General features: G+C 42.0%; 2 protein-coding genes across 4 annotated transcripts; one reads left to right on the forward strand and one right to left on the reverse strand.

Annotated features, from left to right (window-relative positions):
• Nucleotides 1-918: 918 nt before the first annotated feature.
• On the forward strand, nucleotides 919-11,643 carry samd1a (sterile alpha motif domain containing 1a). Of its 2 annotated transcripts, none has more exons than XM_044330988.1 (7): nucleotides 919-1,619; nucleotides 4,225-4,579; nucleotides 5,021-5,163; nucleotides 5,282-5,342; nucleotides 9,567-9,648; nucleotides 9,898-10,012; nucleotides 10,290-11,643. In XM_044330988.1, exons 1-7 carry the CDS (start codon nucleotides 1,257-1,259, stop codon nucleotides 10,434-10,436), a joined length of 1,266 nt encoding a protein of 421 aa, XP_044186923.1. In that variant the 5' UTR covers nucleotides 919-1,256; the 3' UTR covers nucleotides 10,437-11,643. The 2 variants fall into 2 exon arrangements, with proteins under 2 accessions (XP_044186923.1, XP_044186924.1); XM_044330989.1 differs by having other exon boundaries at nucleotides 920-1,619; nucleotides 5,024-5,163.
• Nucleotides 11,644-11,842: 199 nt separating this feature from the next.
• On the reverse strand, nucleotides 11,843-19,406 carry tecra (trans-2,3-enoyl-CoA reductase a). 2 transcript variants are annotated; one of them, XM_044330990.1, is made up of 12 exons: nucleotides 18,975-19,406; nucleotides 17,283-17,632; nucleotides 16,504-16,555; nucleotides 16,358-16,402; nucleotides 16,124-16,227; nucleotides 14,599-14,714; nucleotides 14,247-14,352; nucleotides 14,030-14,102; nucleotides 13,897-13,940; nucleotides 13,741-13,798; nucleotides 13,549-13,637; nucleotides 11,843-13,127 (listed from the first exon to the last, which is right to left on the reverse strand). In XM_044330990.1, the coding sequence occupies exons 2-12, from the start codon at nucleotides 17,451-17,453 to the stop codon at nucleotides 12,954-12,956; spliced, it is 1,032 nt and encodes a 343-aa protein (XP_044186925.1). In that variant the 5' UTR covers nucleotides 17,454-17,632; nucleotides 18,975-19,406; the 3' UTR covers nucleotides 11,843-12,953. The 2 variants fall into 2 exon arrangements, with proteins under 2 accessions (XP_044186925.1, XP_044186926.1); XM_044330991.1 differs by lacking the exon at nucleotides 18,975-19,406 and adding an exon at nucleotides 17,773-18,291.
• Nucleotides 19,407-19,653: the final 247 nt, after the last annotated feature.

Here is a 19,653-nt window from a genome sequence, read left to right on the forward strand (position 1 = left end):
CGGGATCAATTACCAGCCAGCTTTCAGCACCCTTACTAAACTTATCCACCACCCCTCGGTACACTCCTTTTTGGGATTGCATCAATTATAATGTGAAGGACCCTTTGAGCCTTGCAGATGGTTGGGAAGCAATTAAGACAAAGTTAAAGACCTTACAAATCAGTCAAAGATAGTAATATTAGACACTGAACAGACTATAAATGAGTACATCAGTGCGAGAAATAGATGTGAAAAAATTATATCATAAAAATGGATCCAAACAAAGGCTTTAAAGGCCTCAGTCACTTTTGTAATACATATTACAGCTATGGTTATCATAACTGATAATAGAGATAAACAGTTTTCTGCATCAGAAAATGATTAAGCACAGTACAGCTGCTTAATGTTATTGCACAAGTACCCTTTTGTTAACAATACTATCAAAGACTGATTTCAATGGAAAATTGAACTGGATTTAAAATACAGTTTGTAAAAGAGTTATTCTGTTTTCAATTGGGGATTGTAATAGAGTTTTAATTTATTGCTTTTTTATTGGATTCAATGATTCTGTACAATAGTTTTACATTAATGTAGTGATTTTTCTATTGTTTCATTTTCCTATTGTCCACTTTAACATCAGTTAATTAATTGTTAGGCTATATAGTTTGATTTAGTGATTACAATATCTGTAATCTGATATTTTCCTGGCTGTTCTTATATCATTCTGAGGGTGTTGAGCCCAAAATGCTTGGTAAAACGTCTGAAGATTCTCAGTCATCCAGATCATCTTCAGACATTTATCGATAGGGGCAGAAAATGGAGCCCAAAATTCCCAGCTACGCCCCTGCTTCTTCAACGTGCTCGTGTGAGGCTGGTTGGCTTAACTACAGAAAACGGAGTACATGTGATCTAGCTTCAGTTAATCTATGGCTGAACCTGACTAGTTGTTAGTCCTTTACATTCAGCCTTTCTCCTTTCCACATTTCACACCTAGCACCAGGGCGCACATGGGAGCCGAGTGCACGCGCGCTCGTTCTCGCCCCAGGACTGCAAATTCCACCTTAAAAACCCCTTCTCGAGTGAAACTTTTGGCTTGAACTCAGTCGGTCCACCTTAAGCGCACACGCAAACGCAGGCAGGCGTACAGCGAGGTTTCCGCTTCTCAGTTGGGCTCGGACCGCGGCTCACGAAAAAACACCGTTTGTAACGCACAAGGTTGACGCACTAAAGGTAAGAAAAAAGCAAGCAAAGCAACCGAGCAGTAAAAGAAAAAAAAGATGTCTGAATCCAAGTACCGCGAGTGGATACTAGACACTATCGACTCGCTGCGGTCGCGAAAAGCCCGACCGGACTTGGAGAGGATTTGCCGAATGGTCCGGAGACGACACGGGTCCGAGCCCGACCGAACCTGCGCAGAACTGGAGAAACTGATCCAGGAACAAACCGTGCTGAAAGTTAACTACAAGGGCTCCATTTCGTACCGAAACGCCGCCAAGGTTCAGCGGAGGAGCAGAAAAAAAGACGATGTAACGTTAACGACGGCCGGGAGAAGGAACGCGGTGGAAGAAGCCAGTCACTCTGACTTGAGCAACGGGGACAGCGCGGTCGGTCCGGCTGACCAGGACGAGGAGGATTTGGAGGTATGTGACGGTTGATGCGAGGGGGGCACGTTTAACCGGCTCACGTCTCATTGTCACATCACACCACATTAACAGGTGGAGAGAAAAAAACAAGGTAGGGGCTAACTGTGTGCGGTTTGCCAAAAAAATAACGTCTTTTTTGTTTCTACACGGGGGAGTGGTGAGGGGAGTGATTTGCAAGTGCACCCAAAACTGCCGCAGACGGGGAGCGGCGGGTTGGTTGGACCCCGCACGAGCGCTACCGAGGTGGAGAAGAAGAAAAAAAAAAACAGAAGGTGCGCGTGAAGTCAAAGTATGGCTTTTTTGTTGCGCTGAGCCGGTTGAAAGGCACTTTAAACGGACGGTGCGCACGAGCAAACCGGACACGGGAAAAGTTGCACCGTCCTGCCCGTCTTGCAACAACCAGAGCCACCATTATCAGCAGCAGAAAGCGCTTTTCAAGCCTCAAACTCGGCGTTGAGCGAAGGGGAGGGAGGGAGAGGGAGAGGGAGAGGGAGAGGGGGGCAAGAGATGCGTACACACAGGCCGGAAGCTGAACACATTTTCTTTCACAATATTATCATTAAAGCATGCGCTTGACAGTGAGGGTTTTTATTTAGCGATCCAGAAGCGGAAATGTACGTTTGTATGCTCGCTGACTTGTCGATGTGGGAGTGGATGAAGGGAGGAAAAAAAAGTCTCAAACACCGCGGATGTACGAGCCTGATGGGGGACGCTGGGACATTGTAGGGTTGTTGATTGTTTATTACGTGGGGAGCCAAAGGCGGCCAAATAAACACATCATATGTCACCATAACACATATTCTGTCTGCCTCTGACGAGATCTCACCCCCCTTTCCCCCGTCTGGACTTAAAAAATGTGCCCATCACTATGTTTCGTCCCGTTAAACCGCAACCAAATCGATGATTATCGGTGCTAAAGTACTTCTAAAGGAGATATGTTCAGTTCACGTGTGCAAACTGCGTCTGTTTTTCGAGCGATGGACGATTGCCGACGCAGTGCATAAAGTCGAACCCCTAGATCCATTGTCGGACACGCTGCCAAGCCCGGTCACGTCTAACGCTTGGTGTCGGCTGCTATGGCCTCTCACGTCCCGTGCAGCATGACATCACTTCTATGTGACTGTCAACTATTTTTTGACAGTATTTTAAGATGAACCATAGTACTGCAAAGTAATTAAATATCAAGGAACCGGTAACACTGAGACCTGAATGTAAACGACCGCAAGCTTGGCGGATGCGCCTGTCCGATTTGGGTTAAGCTGAGATCAAACTGACTTTGTTCTCTGAAAGGCGTGTGTCGCTACAAAAACAAACGCGTTTGATTACTTTGCGCTGAATGCTTTTTGGGGCTTGTTATCCAGGTTTTACCTGAATACGATCGGGTCAAATGTAGACAGTGACGTGTCCGATAACGGACTCATTTGCGTTACTCTTTCTGCTCCGTCGCTTTTACTGTAATTCGTTGACTGTGTTCTTGTGCAGAGTCAAAGTAGACTGAGACTGGTGCTCGCTCGCATCGGAGTGTGCAGCCGTCGATATAAAGTCGGTTTCATCTGTGCTTGCTGCGGCTCGGCCCCGGGAAGCGCACCGTTAAAGACCACAGACACAATGGCGAGGTCCTTACCGCGGCTCCCCAACTCCATGCGCACTTTGGAGGAAATTTGAGAAAAACAAAAAAAAAACGCCTCCCATCGGCCCTTTCTACGCTCTCGTGTGTTAAAATTATCAATCAAGAAGGCCTCTAAAGACAGGGACGCACCGAGCACATCGGCTGTTTTTTATTTTTTTATGAGCTGAGATGAAAATGATGCTGGATTGAGATCCTCGGGGGCATGATGTTTTTTGTGACGGTGTCTCGGTGAAAGTTATGTGAAATGCAGTGGTGCGATGGGTGAATGCCATTCAAGCGGCTTTTTTACAGGAGCGGGGCGGGCTTACAGTGCGCTCTTGTGCTCGACTGCTGGGTCTTGGACACGCAGTCGCACACAAGGTAATTTTTTTTTTTTTTTTTTTTTTTACTCAGGGGCGCCGTCGACGAAACCCCACAACGAAAGGAATGAGTGCTCATGTTAAAACTAGTTACATCCATTCAGACAACATTGTATTCCCGTGTTTAACTGCGTGGAAACGCGTTAGTGGTGGAGGGGCTCTCGGTCTGTCTGCGGAGTGAACACTGCACCGCGGAAAAGGGGGACTGAGGCATTCAAAGGCAATAATTTACCACCACAGCGGTCAAATTGCGACATCTGTATGAACATGTTTCCATGTGACACGCTCAGCCTACAATTAGTAGTCAGTCATGACAACAATTCCCTGTAACCTTTGCGGGATTGTCAGCTTTTTAAGTTGTTGTCAAATAATGAACTTAATTGTTGATAGTGGCTTTTCTCCCACTGAAATAAACGTGTTTCTTATCCTCTCAAGCTTATTGTCCTTACTGATACAAGCACAGATTAGGACATACTTGATGTATGTATAATTCTGCACCCACCCCACCTTTTTGTTTTGTTGCTTTTTTTTCAAATAATACATCATGTAATGATTGTAAAAGAGCCTCTTATAAAATATAATGGGATGGGGATTTTATGCTCTGGTTTTGCAGGCAGACACCTCTATGGCTATGGACACAGACAGTAATGCAGATGAGGAGGGGGCTGATGAGAGCCGGGATGGGCAGGACGGACCCTCTCCTGTGCGCACGTATGAAGATGCCGCCGTGCACTGTGCCTCTGAGCGAGCTGTCTCTGCTCCCTGCTCTCCCTCTGGCACCCGGCCTGGCCCTGGCCCTGGCGGCGTCCCTAGCTCGGGTCTGGACTGTGCCTCTCTCCAAAGGGCTGGTGCAAGGCCCAGCTCCTTGCCCCCCTCCAGCCCCAGGGCCCTCGCACACAATGACTGGGCTTATAGTTCTGCTGTCTGCCCAGTGGAGCGCCAGCACCCAGGAATGCAGAGAGACAAAGGTATCCACACTGCTAGAGACAGTCTAATATGCACGCTCCGATATAATGGAGCACTCTAATATTGTTTCATGTGGAAGCTTCGTGCTTAGGTTTTGCACTGGATATGAAATGGAGATACAAGCCTTTAACCATCTAGATGATTAACTGCTGGGTGACATCGTTGTTGACAGTAGAAATGCCGTGGTTAATGTCAGCCAGAGACAGAGTTGCAGGAGAAATAATACATTTCCACGGTATAGTGATGCTGCTTCTGCAGTTAGAAGTGTAGGCATCCTTTGGCTTGTTTGTGTCAGTTATTCAGGTTTAATAAACAGACATAAAAGAACATTCAGCTGCTTTAGTTTTTGATTAGCATTAGAATTTGCCATGAATAAAGTCAGGTGTGGACAATATGGATTATATCAGTGTATTATGTAAATGGTCTCCTCTCATGTGTGTTAGCAGCAGTCATGAAGCCAGCAGTCCACTCTGTAACTATCAGCCCATGTGCTTTAAAGAACAACGTGAAGAAGGAGGATGAAGGCAAGGCGGAGGATAGTGGCCTTTTGCCTGACCAGTTGGTACCAGACTATGCAGCACGACTGGTAATTCCTTTTGTGACAAATAATACCACCTGTATTTCTCCCGCTTCTTTGATCTTTCTGCTTTCTACGTGACATTTTCATGTTTGACTTGTTTTGTTTTGTTTTGTTTGGCCAACAGGAGGAGAGCAGGAATGTATCGGATGGGAGATCACAGACACTGTCTTTGCTATCTGACAACTGTGAGTTACATAGTTTCTTGTTTTTTAAGAAGCTGCTGTGTGACCTGCATCTGTTCATTCTCATTCTGGGAAACGGCTCCCAATAAAACACACGCAATGTTAAAGGAATTAACTAATGACAGCTTGTATTTCAAAGACTATTATTTGGCCTTCTCTTGTTCTTGCCTCGAGGCTTGCTGAAGATTTTTTGAATGCTTGACAAGCTTGTCCTGCGACCTTTCAACCAGGTAGCACTAGGGATTTAACGGTTCATGTGTTTGTCCCGCATTGTCGGTACATGATGTTCGGTTTGATATGTGATTTTCCTCGGTTTAGTCTGCTCCCTGACCTAAACAATTACAGTCAAAATAGTTTAATAATCCTCTTACTCACACATGCGAAACAATAATTCTAGTGCTTGATATATGCTAGCCGGCTTAGCCAAGTTACCTTGGTTACCCGTGCTCATGTAGCGTCTCTGCTGTCATTATTATTAAAATACGCACTCTCTGTAGTGAAACTATATCGCGTCTCCCCGTCCCCCTCCTCTCTCTGTGACGGTCGACTTTTCACTCCGCCTTTGAGTAAACAAATTTGATTTCTGACGTGGTCACACAGCATGTCGTAAGAACCGGTTCTGAGTGACCATAAATCACCATAAAACAGCTGTCAGCAGGTGTTCTGACTCCTTGCGGGAAACAGAAGGGTTGTTTTCCTTTTTCACTGCAGCACAATTAAACTGTCTCAGTAATAGTTTTGTCCAATGAGCAGTTGTTGGATGTTTACATTTTTCAAAATGAAGGACCAAAGGAATCATTTTCTTCCTTTCTTTTTCCTGCTTTACCGAAAATATACCGAACCGTGACCCTAAAAACGAGCTGTGGATTTTGTGTGCTGTTACACCCCTACGTAGCACTCATTTTGATTGTTGGAAGTTGTTGCTGATAATATGCTGCCCTTTTGCAATGCTGCACTATTGACAGCAGTGGCTTGTAAATGTGGGAATCTGGAGACTTGATACAGTTTGATCTAGTTTTGACCTTGATGCGTTATGATTTTCATTCGAGGAAAATCTCTACACGACCACGTTATAAATATAAAACTGCAGAGGGTTTCTAAAAGCTGCTTTTAAGTGCTGCTTGGTTGATACTGTATGTACTATATGTTTACACTTACAGATGGTTCTTAATAATTCAGTAATCATCTTCTTCATATTTTATGTTATGTCTGTATTTGCATATATGCCAGGCAACATGAACATTTCAGATTTTTGTATGGATTTATTAATAATAATAATAATAATAATAATAATGATAATAAACTTTGTTTGTATAGCATCTTTCATACAGGAAATGCAGCTCAAAGTGCTTCACAACAAAGAAATTACATGCACCAAGTGCTTCATGTGAAAAAAGACATAAAAGGAACATAAAAACGTTAATGGAACATAAAACCCACTTGGTAATAATAAAAATAAGATAAAAAATAAAGTGAAAATAGAATGCATAAAATCAAGTAAAATACAACATTTTGAAAGAAGCATAAGTGGTAAGCAAAGTGCACAAAATAATTTCAGGCCTGTATCAGGAAAGTCATAGCTAGTTAAAGGCTAAAGTGAAGAGATAAGTTTTCATCTTTCTTTTAAAGGTATTTGGCGAGCTGGTTTCCCTGATATCTATCGGTAGTGTGTTCCATAGCTTTGGGGCGTAATTGACAAAGGCTGCATCCCCGATTTTCTTTCAGTTCTTGCTGGGAACCTCCAGTAAACCAGCAGCAGATGATCACAGAAGGCATATAGTTAACAAGGGAGTTAGCAGTGTAGCTTGGTCCTAGCCAATTAAGAGCTTTTGTATATAAGGATGAGGACCTTAAAATCAATTCTAAATGTTACAGGAAGCCAGTGCAGAGCAGCTAAAACTGGACTAGTGTGTTCTCTCCTCTTGGTTCTGGTTAATAGCCAAGCTGCAGAGTTTTGAATGAGCCGAAGTCTCTCAGTGTTTTGGGGGTTTTTTTTGTCGGGAGGCCAGTAAAAAGTGCGTTACAATAATCAAGTCGGCTTAACATGAAGGCATGAATCAGTTTTTCAGCATCTCTTTGATTTATGAATGGTCGAACTTTTGCTATATTTTGGAGGTGGAAAATTAGGTTTTCATCACCTTGTTAATGTGTGACCTGAAGTTTAGATCTGAATCTAAGACATAACCAAGACTTGTAACCTCAAATTTAATCCAGTGAGGTAATTTCCCCAGATGATTATACAGCATTTCTCTTTTTGTTTTAGGGCCGACTTGTAAGATTTCAGTTTTATCCTTGTTAAACTTTAAGAAATTATTGCTCATCCATTCATTTATTGCTAGAAGACAGGTAGTAATGCAGTGCATAGCTGCAGCATCATTTGGTTCAGCAGAGATGTACAGCAGTTTGTCATCCACATAACTATGGAAACATTCATTGTGCTCTCTGTTGATGTCACCAAGTGGCAGCATGTATTGTGAGAATAATTATGGACCAAGGCAGCTCCCTGGTGCATGTCAATGTTCCTCAGACACATGATCTCCAAGACTGACATAAGCTTTCTCTCTTTGATGTACGTTTTGAGCCAGTTTAACACACAGTCAGAAAGACCGAACAACTCTTCAAGACAATCGATTAGAATATCATGGTCAATCCTATCAAACGCTGCGCTTAGGTCTAAGAAGACAAAGATTGAGACCTTACTTTCATCAGAGTTTAGTCTGAGATCACTGATTATTTTAAGAAGAGCAGTTTCAGTGCTCTGCTATGTTCTAAAGCCTGACTGAAATTCATACAGGATGTTGTTTTCTTTAAGAAAGGAGTTTATTTGCACTGAAACTATCTTTGCAAGTATCTTACTAATGAATGGAAGGTTGGATATTGGCCTATAGCTGGTCAGTGCATCACCATCTTGGTTGGGTTTCTTTAGTGAGGGTTTTATAACAGCTGTTTTGAAGGCATCTGGAAAGATGCCTGTTTGAAGAGATGTATTTATAATTTTCAGGACATGACTTGAAACACTGTTGAACACCCGCTTTTTAATGAAAAAGTTACTAGAGGTAAAGTTTCCAGCCCCCACATCAGTTGCTGAGGGTTCAGTTCCCAGTAGTGGTTTCTCTAGTTTGCTTGTGTACACCACCCATGAACATAAATTTCAGTTTGCTGAAACCTAAAGAGCTTGTTTCTTTGAAAATTTGACATGCTGGCTTTTAACAGAAGAAAAGTAGTCATAGATTTTCCCTCTTTAGTGAAACATTACTAAGAGACCTCCAAGCAAATGACTAACATGGCAAATCAGAAACAAACAACACTAAAATGTTTTTACCACCGCACAGGTACTATGCCTATGTGCTGTACTTGTGCTAGGTCAGGATGTGGTTTGGCTAGGAGGAGCAGTAGTACCCGTCTGAAAATGGTGGCCTCAGCTAAACATTGACCCTGCACATTTCTTATTCATTTACATTTATAACAACAGTCCTGCTAGAATCCTGTGAAAGTGGGCTGGTATAGGAAGGGTGCTGTATCAACACTCATTCACGGTAACGTAACTGTACTGAACCATGAACAAAATCTAATAGAAAAACATCCTGTGCCGTGACAGTAGAGGCCTCAGTGCAGCATACTAGTACCATGGAAAAAGCGTCAGTTTCATTTCATCACAACTCCGTAAAGGATATGAGGCGGCACATTTAAAACTCTTTTTTTTTTTTTTTTTTTTTTTTTTGAAAGTTTATGCAGAATTGGAAAAAGTTAGAATCATGGCTCTCACATAAACTTTATTTCTGCACCACTAGTGAGCTATATGAGTGGAGCTCACCCTGAGTTTTTGCATTTCATATATAAAACAGTAGTTTGTGTTTTTATGAATGATTTGGGGCCACTAGGTAGCATACTCGAACCGTTCATTGCAGAAAGACAGAGCATAATGGCTTTTGACATGAAAAGTAATAAGCTCTAAGAAGACATTAATGTTCCCCTCGCACTATCCCGTTCTCACTTTCCAGGAAATACGGATGTGTTTCGCCTACACGTTGTCAAAGTGTCACATTAATAAAAACCAGTGAAATCTACTACGCAGTGTCTTCGTGATCATTAAAGAAACACTGCAGACAACATGAAGTTAATCAAGGAATTCCCCAGCAGATATCATGATATCCATTAAGTCAGTGTCTCTATCGTTGTAAAATCTGCTGAACATTTATAATAATTTAGCTTCCGTTTTGTTCACAGGTACATTTAAGAAGAAGATAGATATATCATCCTTCACAGCAGCTGAAGACAGTCTTCTGAATGGTGGTAAAAGTGATGACATGTGAGTATTAAGTGTTTTTTTATTTTGCATTCTTTTGTAAATGTTTCTCTACTTCTCCACAGTGTTGTGATACATCTTTCTCACCCGTCTCAAATAGTAAATGTACATATCACTGAGGGACAGACACATAAGAAAAATTCCAAATAACTACACAGGCTACCTAAATGTTGGAAAAAAACAAAATAAGTGAGACATTACCTGCTTGTGTGGTCGTTGTTTTTGACTCTTTTTCATCTGATCTCTCTCCAGCTCTGTGAAGAAGGAGAAGATGAGTCAGAACTTGTTGCAGTGGACTGTGGCAGATGTGGCCAGTTATTTTTCAGCTGCAGGCTTTCCAGAGCAGGCTGTGGCATTTCGAACACAGGTTGGTGCACCACCGCAGGCTGCCACAGAGGGCGCTACATATACACTGAAAACTAAACTTATGTTCCATCACACAATGCATTTTCAGAGGCAGTTCGTATAAAAATGTGTTGCACCGTCCCAAAAATTTGCATTAGGATGTGACAGTTTTATTTGTGTGCATAAACCTGCATGGTAAAGGATGCTAGAAAAGAAAACTGTCTGTCTTGTCTCTTAAAATACAAGCTTTTTCACACAATTTTAGAGCTTCAATAGTTTTTTCTCTCCCCCCCCAACAGGAAATTGATGGGAAGTCCCTTCTCCTAATGCAGCGCAGTGACGTGTTGACCGGTTTGTCCATCCGACTCGGCCCTGCCCTCAAAATCTACGAGCGCCACGTAAAGGTGCTGCAGAGGACCCACTTCCTGGAATACGAAGACCTCTGAAGTGGCGATGCATCGTTCGCGCTCACGTGACCCGACAGACAATGCTGCGTTGACCCAAACGTGCATGCACAGTGCCCTCTCCCATCTGGATCCTGCCACCCACCTTCATATATATAGTATATGTAGAAGGTGTGTGGAGGGGGAAAGGCTGCGGTGGAATCAACTTTCACTGTGAGAATGACCAGTAACTAAAAGACATTCATCCTACCTCTCATTATGGTCTTTGGTTTTCAAATGGTTTTTCATTTCACCCACGTACAATTGCACTGTCAAGGGAACGGACTGCTACGTTCAGAGTATGTTTTAAAAAGGAGGAGCAGTGACCTTTTCTGCAAGAGTAAAAGCTGGATAACGCAGCCAGTGAAGGGGACTGAGTCTCGCACCAAGTGGACCAACTATAGGCAAATGTACCTATAGAGACATGACTGCATAATGCTGTGGCCAAAGCGTTGTCACAGTTTGGGGTCCATAAGAACATGTCGAGGCTCTGAAATTTCTCACTTTATCCTCCCTGTATCTATTACGGTACGTTCTGTTAGTACAGAAACTGCTCATAAGTCGCACAGATAAACATAAAGCGCATCTGTTGTGCATTTTTCCTTTTCTCATCTGATGAGTTGGACTAAATGTCATCAAAGTGCTGGGGAAGTCAGACTATCTACATATCTGCAGCAAAAGTCAACAGTCTGATGCCACCAATCGCTGCTGACGTTGGATTATGCCGTCAGTGTCTCGGACATAACCAATACGATGTACTACTACCTGCTGGCAAGGCAATATGTTGTTGTTTTTTTCTTGTTATATCTTATTTAGAAATGACTGTGGTCCAACTTAATACAGTTGAATTTTGGGGAACAATTGCAGATATACAGGAAATGCGCGGCCTAGTGGAATTTGCTTTCATACACAAGCAAAATAAAGTACTTTTGGGGAAATGTTATTGTAATACTGAATATATTGTTTTAAACTTAATACAACTGCTCAGTGCCTGTTTATGGAGCAGATACCTTGATCCAATGCAATATTTTATGTTATCATCCATTTATAATTTGTCGAATGTCTATTTGTGTGAAGATATAAGCCAGCCACTTTAATTGTGACATTCCATACGATGTAGTCTACATCTCCAATGTATTTCCTCCCCTTTTTATCTGTAACAGTGACACTTCTTCCAGAGTCACAAATAAAGCTCATGTCTCTCTGTTCAGTCACTTGTTTTGTGATGCAGTTTATTACCCTTTTTTTTTTAAATTCACAGTTCACTTACAAAGAGATGTTTCAGTGAGTCAGCCATCACCTTGAGAGGGTGTGAGGGCTGGTGATGGCCCTTTTCAGTCTCAATAAAATATTGTACAAAGTTTCCACTCCAGATAAACATACATAGATTGCAGCATGTGTTTTTTTTCCCCCCAATAAAACCAAAGTTCCTTGTTTAATCTGAAGGTTGAGTTGATGCAGCACTCTGTGAAATGCACATTCAGTGAAAATGGAATAGCAGGGAATTAAATTGTCATTGAATGTGTTTTTTTCCAATGACCTGTATCCAATGTGGTGAAGCACCATCGTGGCAAGTTTCTGATTGTATTCAACTGTTTTGTCGCTGCACAAATCTTCAGATTAGTACAAAAATAATAGAGTAGAAAAAGGATCTGCACAACTCAGATAAGGCGGACATATGTGATGATGGTTGGATAACTGAAACCTGGTCTGTTTACTTTTCAATTGCACACTTTTTTCATCATATAAGTTTATCGAAGTAAGAAGATTTTTGTAGTTTAACTGTATATGTGTGAATGTTATCAGCAGGGTGCAGATCCTTTTTTTTTCTATTATTTTTCAATGTGAGAAATACTCTTGATCTATGTACAGAAAAAAAAAAAGTTTTCTTCAGCTGTGGTGGAAAATGTGGGAATCAGCATACAATTTCTAATCCAGGACTAATAGCAGTACCATAGTATAAAGGTCACTTGGATCAGTCAGATCAGTAGAATACTGATCCACAACGCTGTCAGCTCCAGGCTGCACACTAGTTTGACAATGCAGATTAGCCTCTTGGTTTCCCAGCTCTGTGGGAAACCTACTGATTAGTCTGCCAAAAGCTATGGAAATAATGTGATATTTTAAAAACTAAACAACGCCCTCCGTCAAACATTTTACAACTTACCACAGTAGCAAAATAAAAAGGACATATTTTCATCCTCTTGCTCTTCAAGATCACATACAACATTAAATTAAGACTTTGCTGCATTTAAATTTAACTCTGAAGGCTTCCTTTGCCTGTAACAGTCCTGCATTCACCAGTCCAACACTCCGAGTAACTGCAACCGCCGCTGCTTGTTACAGAGTGACATGTAAGGAAGTATTACTGTACATGAAACGCGTGTGACCAAAATCCAGCCGTGATGTCAACCTCAGCACACGCATTCTGACAGCCCGATGGATGGAGGGGCCTGATCGGTGAGGGAAAGAAGGGGGGGGGGCTGGATGTGTGTAGCAACTGTTTTTCTCTACCAGGCTCTAAAGGATGAAGGGGAGTATGGAGGAGCGTAAGGTAGGATAATCTCTGAACTCCTTTAAGTAGCTGCGGTGTTTGCCTTTGGCCCACACAGTCATCTGGATGAAGGCCACGACAGTGAAGAAAGCCACAGGCACACACTGGGTCATCACTGTGAAGCCGATCCAGGAACCCAGCTGTGAGTAAGACGTTTACACAGAAACATACACGCATAAACAAATATGCTCACATACAGTATGAATTGAGATTCACAGTACGTTAGTAAAATGTGCTGCAACCAGTAGATGGCAGCAATAATGCATCTTACACTGCATGGATCAACTACAGACTACTGGGTTGTACTAAAAGATTAATAGTTACATTCAGTAATGCAGTGTTGAAACATGAAAAAACACAATTTCAAATTAATTTTAAAAATAAAACAAAATTTTCTGTTACTGATTTTTCAAATTTTAATCAAACTAACATACTGTATATCTGACTGACCTAACTGTGAAAACTTGACCAAGACTTTTCTACATCACCCTTGATTTCTTTCATAGGGACATGTCAAAAAAAATATTTCTATGATAAAATTATACTTGTGAATCTGCTTACCTCATATGTATAGTTTGGACAAGAAACCAGCCAAAAAATCCATGTGAATGGATTTTTCGTTGGGTAAGGAATCTTCTTCATTTTTGAACCTGAGATGATAAACACAAATCAATATTTCATTGCCTTGAACTTTGTTTAAAGTGTCACTGACCTAAAAAAAACTAATTAACAACATTGTTACAAAGTGCTCACCTGCTGCTTTGAGGTTACGAAGCGCAACATGGATGGAAAAATTCCCTACTTGACAGAACTGTGGGAATAAAGACATCCAAAGATGAGCATCTACATAACAGCTCGTTACTTTTTAAGATGCCAGAAACATACAACTTCAACAGAGCTCAGACTTACCAAGAAAACGTAAAGTCCCTTATTCACCTGCTGCTCCCCGTAATCTGTGTGATGTGTCATAGAAATATGGATTAAGGCGAAGGCCAACCTCAGGTGATGAGTTAAACTGAGAATTGCAGCGTTCAGCACTTACATGGTGTGGTGTAGAGAGGGTGGTTAATGTAGTACGCCATCCAAGCTGCAGAGCACCAGTAATAGCCACAGTTCTGGAACAGAGAGCGGGACTATAATAAGTCAAACTGTCAACAGAGTTCCACACACATTTGCGTCAGATTTCTGAGAATAATTACACAGCACAAAATAATAATATACACTGCACATTCAGAAGCCAAAGTATGTGGCTCAGTCACCTTAAATATGTTTCTGAGAGGCATGGTCCCATGGGAGATACGATGGACGAACAACGTTTCCAGAATCCTCTTTATGTAGTGGAAGGAGTGACACATGCAGGCCAAGCTGCGACGGGACACACACACACGCACACACACACACACACAAATGCACTTACATATTTAACTGTGATTAATACATTGCCCCTCTGCAGTCCATTACACTTGGCCCTGACTCTGTGTCAACACAGCAATATGTTTCACGACTGTTTGCCATGTGGAAGGGGGGCATCTGCGCAAAGCTTGGGATTGTGTGACACACCGTGGCAACATCTCAACACATCCCTGAAAACATAAGCAAGCTGACACTCACTGTACAACCCAGTGCTTGCTGCTGGTGAAGTCGTATTTCGGAGCATAGATGAAGGGCAGACGGAAGTAGAACATTAAGTAGATGAGCAGTGGACCAGCACACTCTGTCAGGAACACCTGAAGTAAGCAAGACAGAAATGCTTTAAAATATAGCTTCCTTGATTTGCCGCCAGATGCATGAGAAGAAGTGCAAAAATATGCTAAAACCCCCCAAAACAGTCATAAATAAACCCCCAACTGCATCACAATTAACAGTTCTAACAATGAACTCGAATAGAAAATATACAAACCAGTGTTGACTAATTTAATAGCACAGGGAATAAAATATTTTCTCCTTGTTGGACAAGCACTTTGCCAGTCTAACCTCTCTAATGGGAGAAAATGCAGCTAACACCAGCATGACTCTGTCTTTCTTAAGAACTTAATATTCAACATGTACCCACGGAGCAAATGAGACATTAAGACAGCTTGTAATACCAGCTTTCCACAAATTGTATGATCAAGCAAAGAAGCACAGCTGACAGTGAAATTGATATCTGAATCAGCACCTCGAGCGGAGCCCTGGCTCAGCATGCCTGACCAATAGCTACTGGTGGTCTCTGCTGGGGCACTTCATGCTGCTCCACTCTCACTATCACTCTGCAGCCTGGCAGGGCGCTGGGGGTTGTGTCAGGGTTGATAAGGACAGAGAATGCGGAGGCTCGGTGGGTAAGGTTGAGTAAAGAGGCACAGTGAAAGGCAAGTGAGAGGTCAGGGGGATAAACACCTTTGGGAGAAATGGGGCCATGAGATTATATGTCCTAGGACAGAGGACAGGCATAGCAGGAGGTGAGAGAAAAACGAACCACAGCAAATCACCTCTGTCTGTCACTGTGGGGTTGATATTTATATTCAAGTTGGTGAGAGAGTGTCTGTTTATATTCAAAATAAAATAATTTTAAAAGATCATACCAGTGATTCCGCATGTTTTAGCCAATTAAGTGCAAATCATGTATACTTTACAGGCCATTTTGCAATCAGATTCAGAAGACAAACATGTAAATTTGCACTTCGAGAAAAAGACCATGTGGATTTAGTCATTTCTTGCATTAAAAAGGTTGCTGTTTAGAGGGTGACATTCACATCTTGAATGTTGAAGCACCCTTGAAATCAGCAACAATCACATTTAGGTTGGCAAGTTGATTTTAATTACTGACATGTAGGGAAACCCATGGAAGGTGGAAGGTGGAAATCAATTGAACAACATGTGGTATACTTAAGAATAATGTAAAGCATGTATTATTTGACTTGACTGATTAATTGGCCAATGAATGACTAATGCTCGATTGTACTTTTATTCCTTAGTTGTAATTAAAGGGGTTATACATTTAAAAAATATTTTCAGAGTGACTGCTGCTGTGCTGCTACAACAAAAGAAAGAATCTGAGAGGGAGATGTGTTTAATTTTATCCTTGTGATGCACTATTATTATGTTTTAGGATGGTTCAGACTGTCTGTGATTCATGTGCGTGCTCGGGTGGACTCACAGTTCCCCATGTGACTTGGGGTCCTAGGTCACTGAAGTAAAAGCTGGCTGTGGTTCCCACAGGAAGTGTCTGGAGAATTTCCTCATCCCTGAGACACTTGCCCTCTGAAAAACATGTCCGACCGCAACAATCAGCCGAGATAAGACCAGACGACATCGCATGACTTCAACACAACACCTATCAATCAACTGAGTTGAATAAAAGCAGAATGAAAATAGTGGTTGGCAGACGTACTTGCATCCAAACGCAGGGATTGTCTGGCTGGATACCACTTTGGATCTGTCAAAATAGAGAGTAACTTTACTGGATAGATTTTTTTTTATTAAAAATGAACACCAACCAAATGCAAAATCACAAATTTGTCTCAAATTCTTACTCACATGATTTGTGAAACAAAGCCTTAATATCCAAAATAGTGGCAGTTGGCTCCACCTACAATCAAAATGTAAAAATAAACCATACTCAAGATAGTATTATTATCAGCAACATTAGTGTAGAGAATGCAATATTGATATTTTCCACTGAGTACTAAAATAAAAAAACAGTCATCTGCATCATTGTCTATACAACAGAAGTTTTCATTTATTTATTTTCATCTGCAAAGTGATCCCTCATGTTGTGGACTCGACTCCGCACATGTCCAAAAAGCTGCTAATCGTGCGTGCCTTCCTGTCTCTTGGCCCAGTGCAGCATTAATAGGCATGTACCATAGCTGGAACAGAAAATTCCTATGAGATGAAGAGGGAATTCTCACCTCCTAACTGCAACCCTCGCTCAATAGTAACGTAACTGATAATGGCTGCACTTGACCGGGCTGCCTCTGAAGTAGATGATTATCTGTAAAATTAGCCGTCTGCTCACAGCGATGACTCTGTAGTTCTTGAGCTAAAACAAACATGTTTCCTCTGACTTCATTGAAAAGTAATCACATTCTCTGCTTGTGCTACTTTTAGAACAAGGGTTTTGAATTGTGAAACTGTAAAAGGAATGCACTGAGAGGTGATAAACTGCAGTAGTTGACCGTAAAAGCTAAGTTCTCAAGCATTCTTTGTGTTTTTGATATAGGAGTGTGATCAGAATGCATCATACACTAGTTAAAGTAATATCAGCCTTCTAAAGGCATGTGTAAGTAGAAACTGTCCATCAACCAGACGCTCACCTTGTCCAGCAGTAGCAGTTTCTCCTTAGTTTTTAAATCCACAATCTCCACCTCAAAGTAAACAATCCTTTTGGCCTTTTTGGGAGGTTTAGGTTTCGGCCTTGGTGCAGATTTCTTCTCAGGTTCTGCGCTACTCCCACCAGTCTTTGCCTCTAAAGCGAGTACATCCATGACACTGTTTGAAACCTCAACAGCCTAGTGAAATGATCCTTGATATGTCCAGTGACACTGGTTGTCCTCTGCTGGTATGGGTATAGCAGGTCCCAGGTCACCCTGAACACAACTGTCGGTCCAACACAAGTGTGTCCTCTTTGGTGTTTTTCTGGACTCTCTGAATAGCCCTCCACCTCCTGAGGAAGAATGGGAGAAATATGTGAGACCATAAACACTTTTTTCTCCAGTTCGAGTGTGATTATGGGAAAAGGTGGAAGCAAGCAAGAAAATGCGTGGAAGAAGAGCTGGCTTGACGTGAAATGAACCTGCTTCTCACCTGAATGGCTGGCTCTTCATGATCCAGAGCCCCCCTTCATGCAACAAAACGCACTGAAGACGAAACTGGAGAGGCCCAAGACATAATCCATAGTGCGCCATTTGCAAAGCTAAATATAAGTCGCCTGATTTGCTCTGCACGCACCGGCTTGGTAACCTTGGGAAGCCACATACAGCTCTACCCAGTGACAGTTGCCAATGTGCTCTCATTAGACCTACAAGACACATCTCCTGTCTGCTCTGCTCCTCGCTTGGTTACACAGTGACGGGCCCCATTAAAAGCCCGATCCATGATGAAAGACCTCCACATGCCAACACATCCCCACCCCTTCCCCCAGACCACCTGTGAGGCTGGTATTCTTTTCTCTTTATGACCTCCAGAGCAAAGACAAACATGTTTATTTCAGTGTCTATGTGCATGGTTCAAGGTTTGTGTTCTGACTGAGCGACATGGCTTCTAAAATACTTCAGGGAGGATGGTTGGTGGGAGGAGCGTGAAGAAAATGCTGATTGGGAGAAGATCAGAAATGCCTTTCGTCGCAAAGGGTCAACTCATCACAAGCACATGGCCAACTGCATATCTATATTCTACAGTCTATATATAACTGGTAGGAGCAGTCCGAGCCAGCAGTTTGCATTCCAAGATCATTTTTGAGTCTTGTACTTTCTGCTATACCTAACCCCTTCTTTTATATTAACGATCAGAAACACTACAATACATGAGAAAAATCTCAAATGTATGCTGAACTCTACTTCTGATTCAAAGGTGGTAACACTTTGGTCTGACATGATGATCTCTCTCTTGTGTTTGCTGATAGTTATAACATGAGTCTATGTGGGATCAATGATTTTAAAAAGACATGCTTAGACAATAGTCATTGTTACTTTCTTAATACAAAGTCACATTTATAATATGAAGAATCTTTAAAATGCCTGTTTTTACTTACATAACTGACAGCTTGACATATACATTGCAGTTTTTCTTTAATGTCTGTTGTTTAAATTAACATGAACAATCTTGAAGGTGAAATGTGGGTCGAAATGTGTCAGAGGCTTTTGATGTAATTATGTGTAAATTTCGTAATCTGTGTGGTGTTGTTGTGTTGAATTGCATTATATTATATGGTCTTATATAAGAGTGCAAGGTAGTGAGGAAATGTGGGGTAGGTGGACAATTGTAGGGAGGAAACCGATGACTCTCACCTGTATCAGAGGGTGTGGAGGATCACGCTGGAATAAAAGGGCGCATTTGAACAACTGGACGGCGCGTGAGAGACTCAACAGCTTCTGTGGTGAAGTGGTGGGAGGGTGCTGTCGCAACTTTTAGCGTTGCCGACAGTCAAGCAGGGGATCCGTTCCTGTGTTAGAGGTTGGACGCTGGATACCCCCTTTAGATAGAAAGGGGCCGGGAACTAGTAAGTGCCTTTGCCTGTGCTTCACGGCGGTGTGATCATCGTGACTTCAGTGCACACATCACCTCACGCCTTCTCACGCATGTCGTCTGTCGTCACTGTTTTTGGCATCCTGGGGCATCGAGTGTTTCTGTGGGCGCGTCTTGGTCCAACGGGAGACTTCATTTTCGCGCCCCAAAGGGGGGTCTAAACACTTTCATGTTTAAAGTGTGTGTATACATATATGTATATTTTATTATATATTTATTTATTTTTGTCTTGGTCTATATATGATAGATTAAACATAGATTTTAGTAATTTGACACCCTGCCAAGGGCCCCTGAAGAGGAAACGCTGATAGGTGAGGGGGCCCTCTGCCTCCCTCTACTGGTAAAACTGGTTCTGACCTGCCTACAGGTTGGAGAGGTCATTAATGATTCATGTGCATTTTGATACTGTGTTCCATTAGTGTGCAGTGTACTGATTACTGT

The sequence above is a fragment of the Thunnus albacares genome, chromosome 17 (genome assembly GCF_914725855.1).
Source record: "Thunnus albacares chromosome 17, fThuAlb1.1, whole genome shotgun sequence".
Taxonomy (NCBI): Eukaryota; Metazoa; Chordata; class Actinopteri; order Scombriformes; family Scombridae; genus Thunnus; species Thunnus albacares.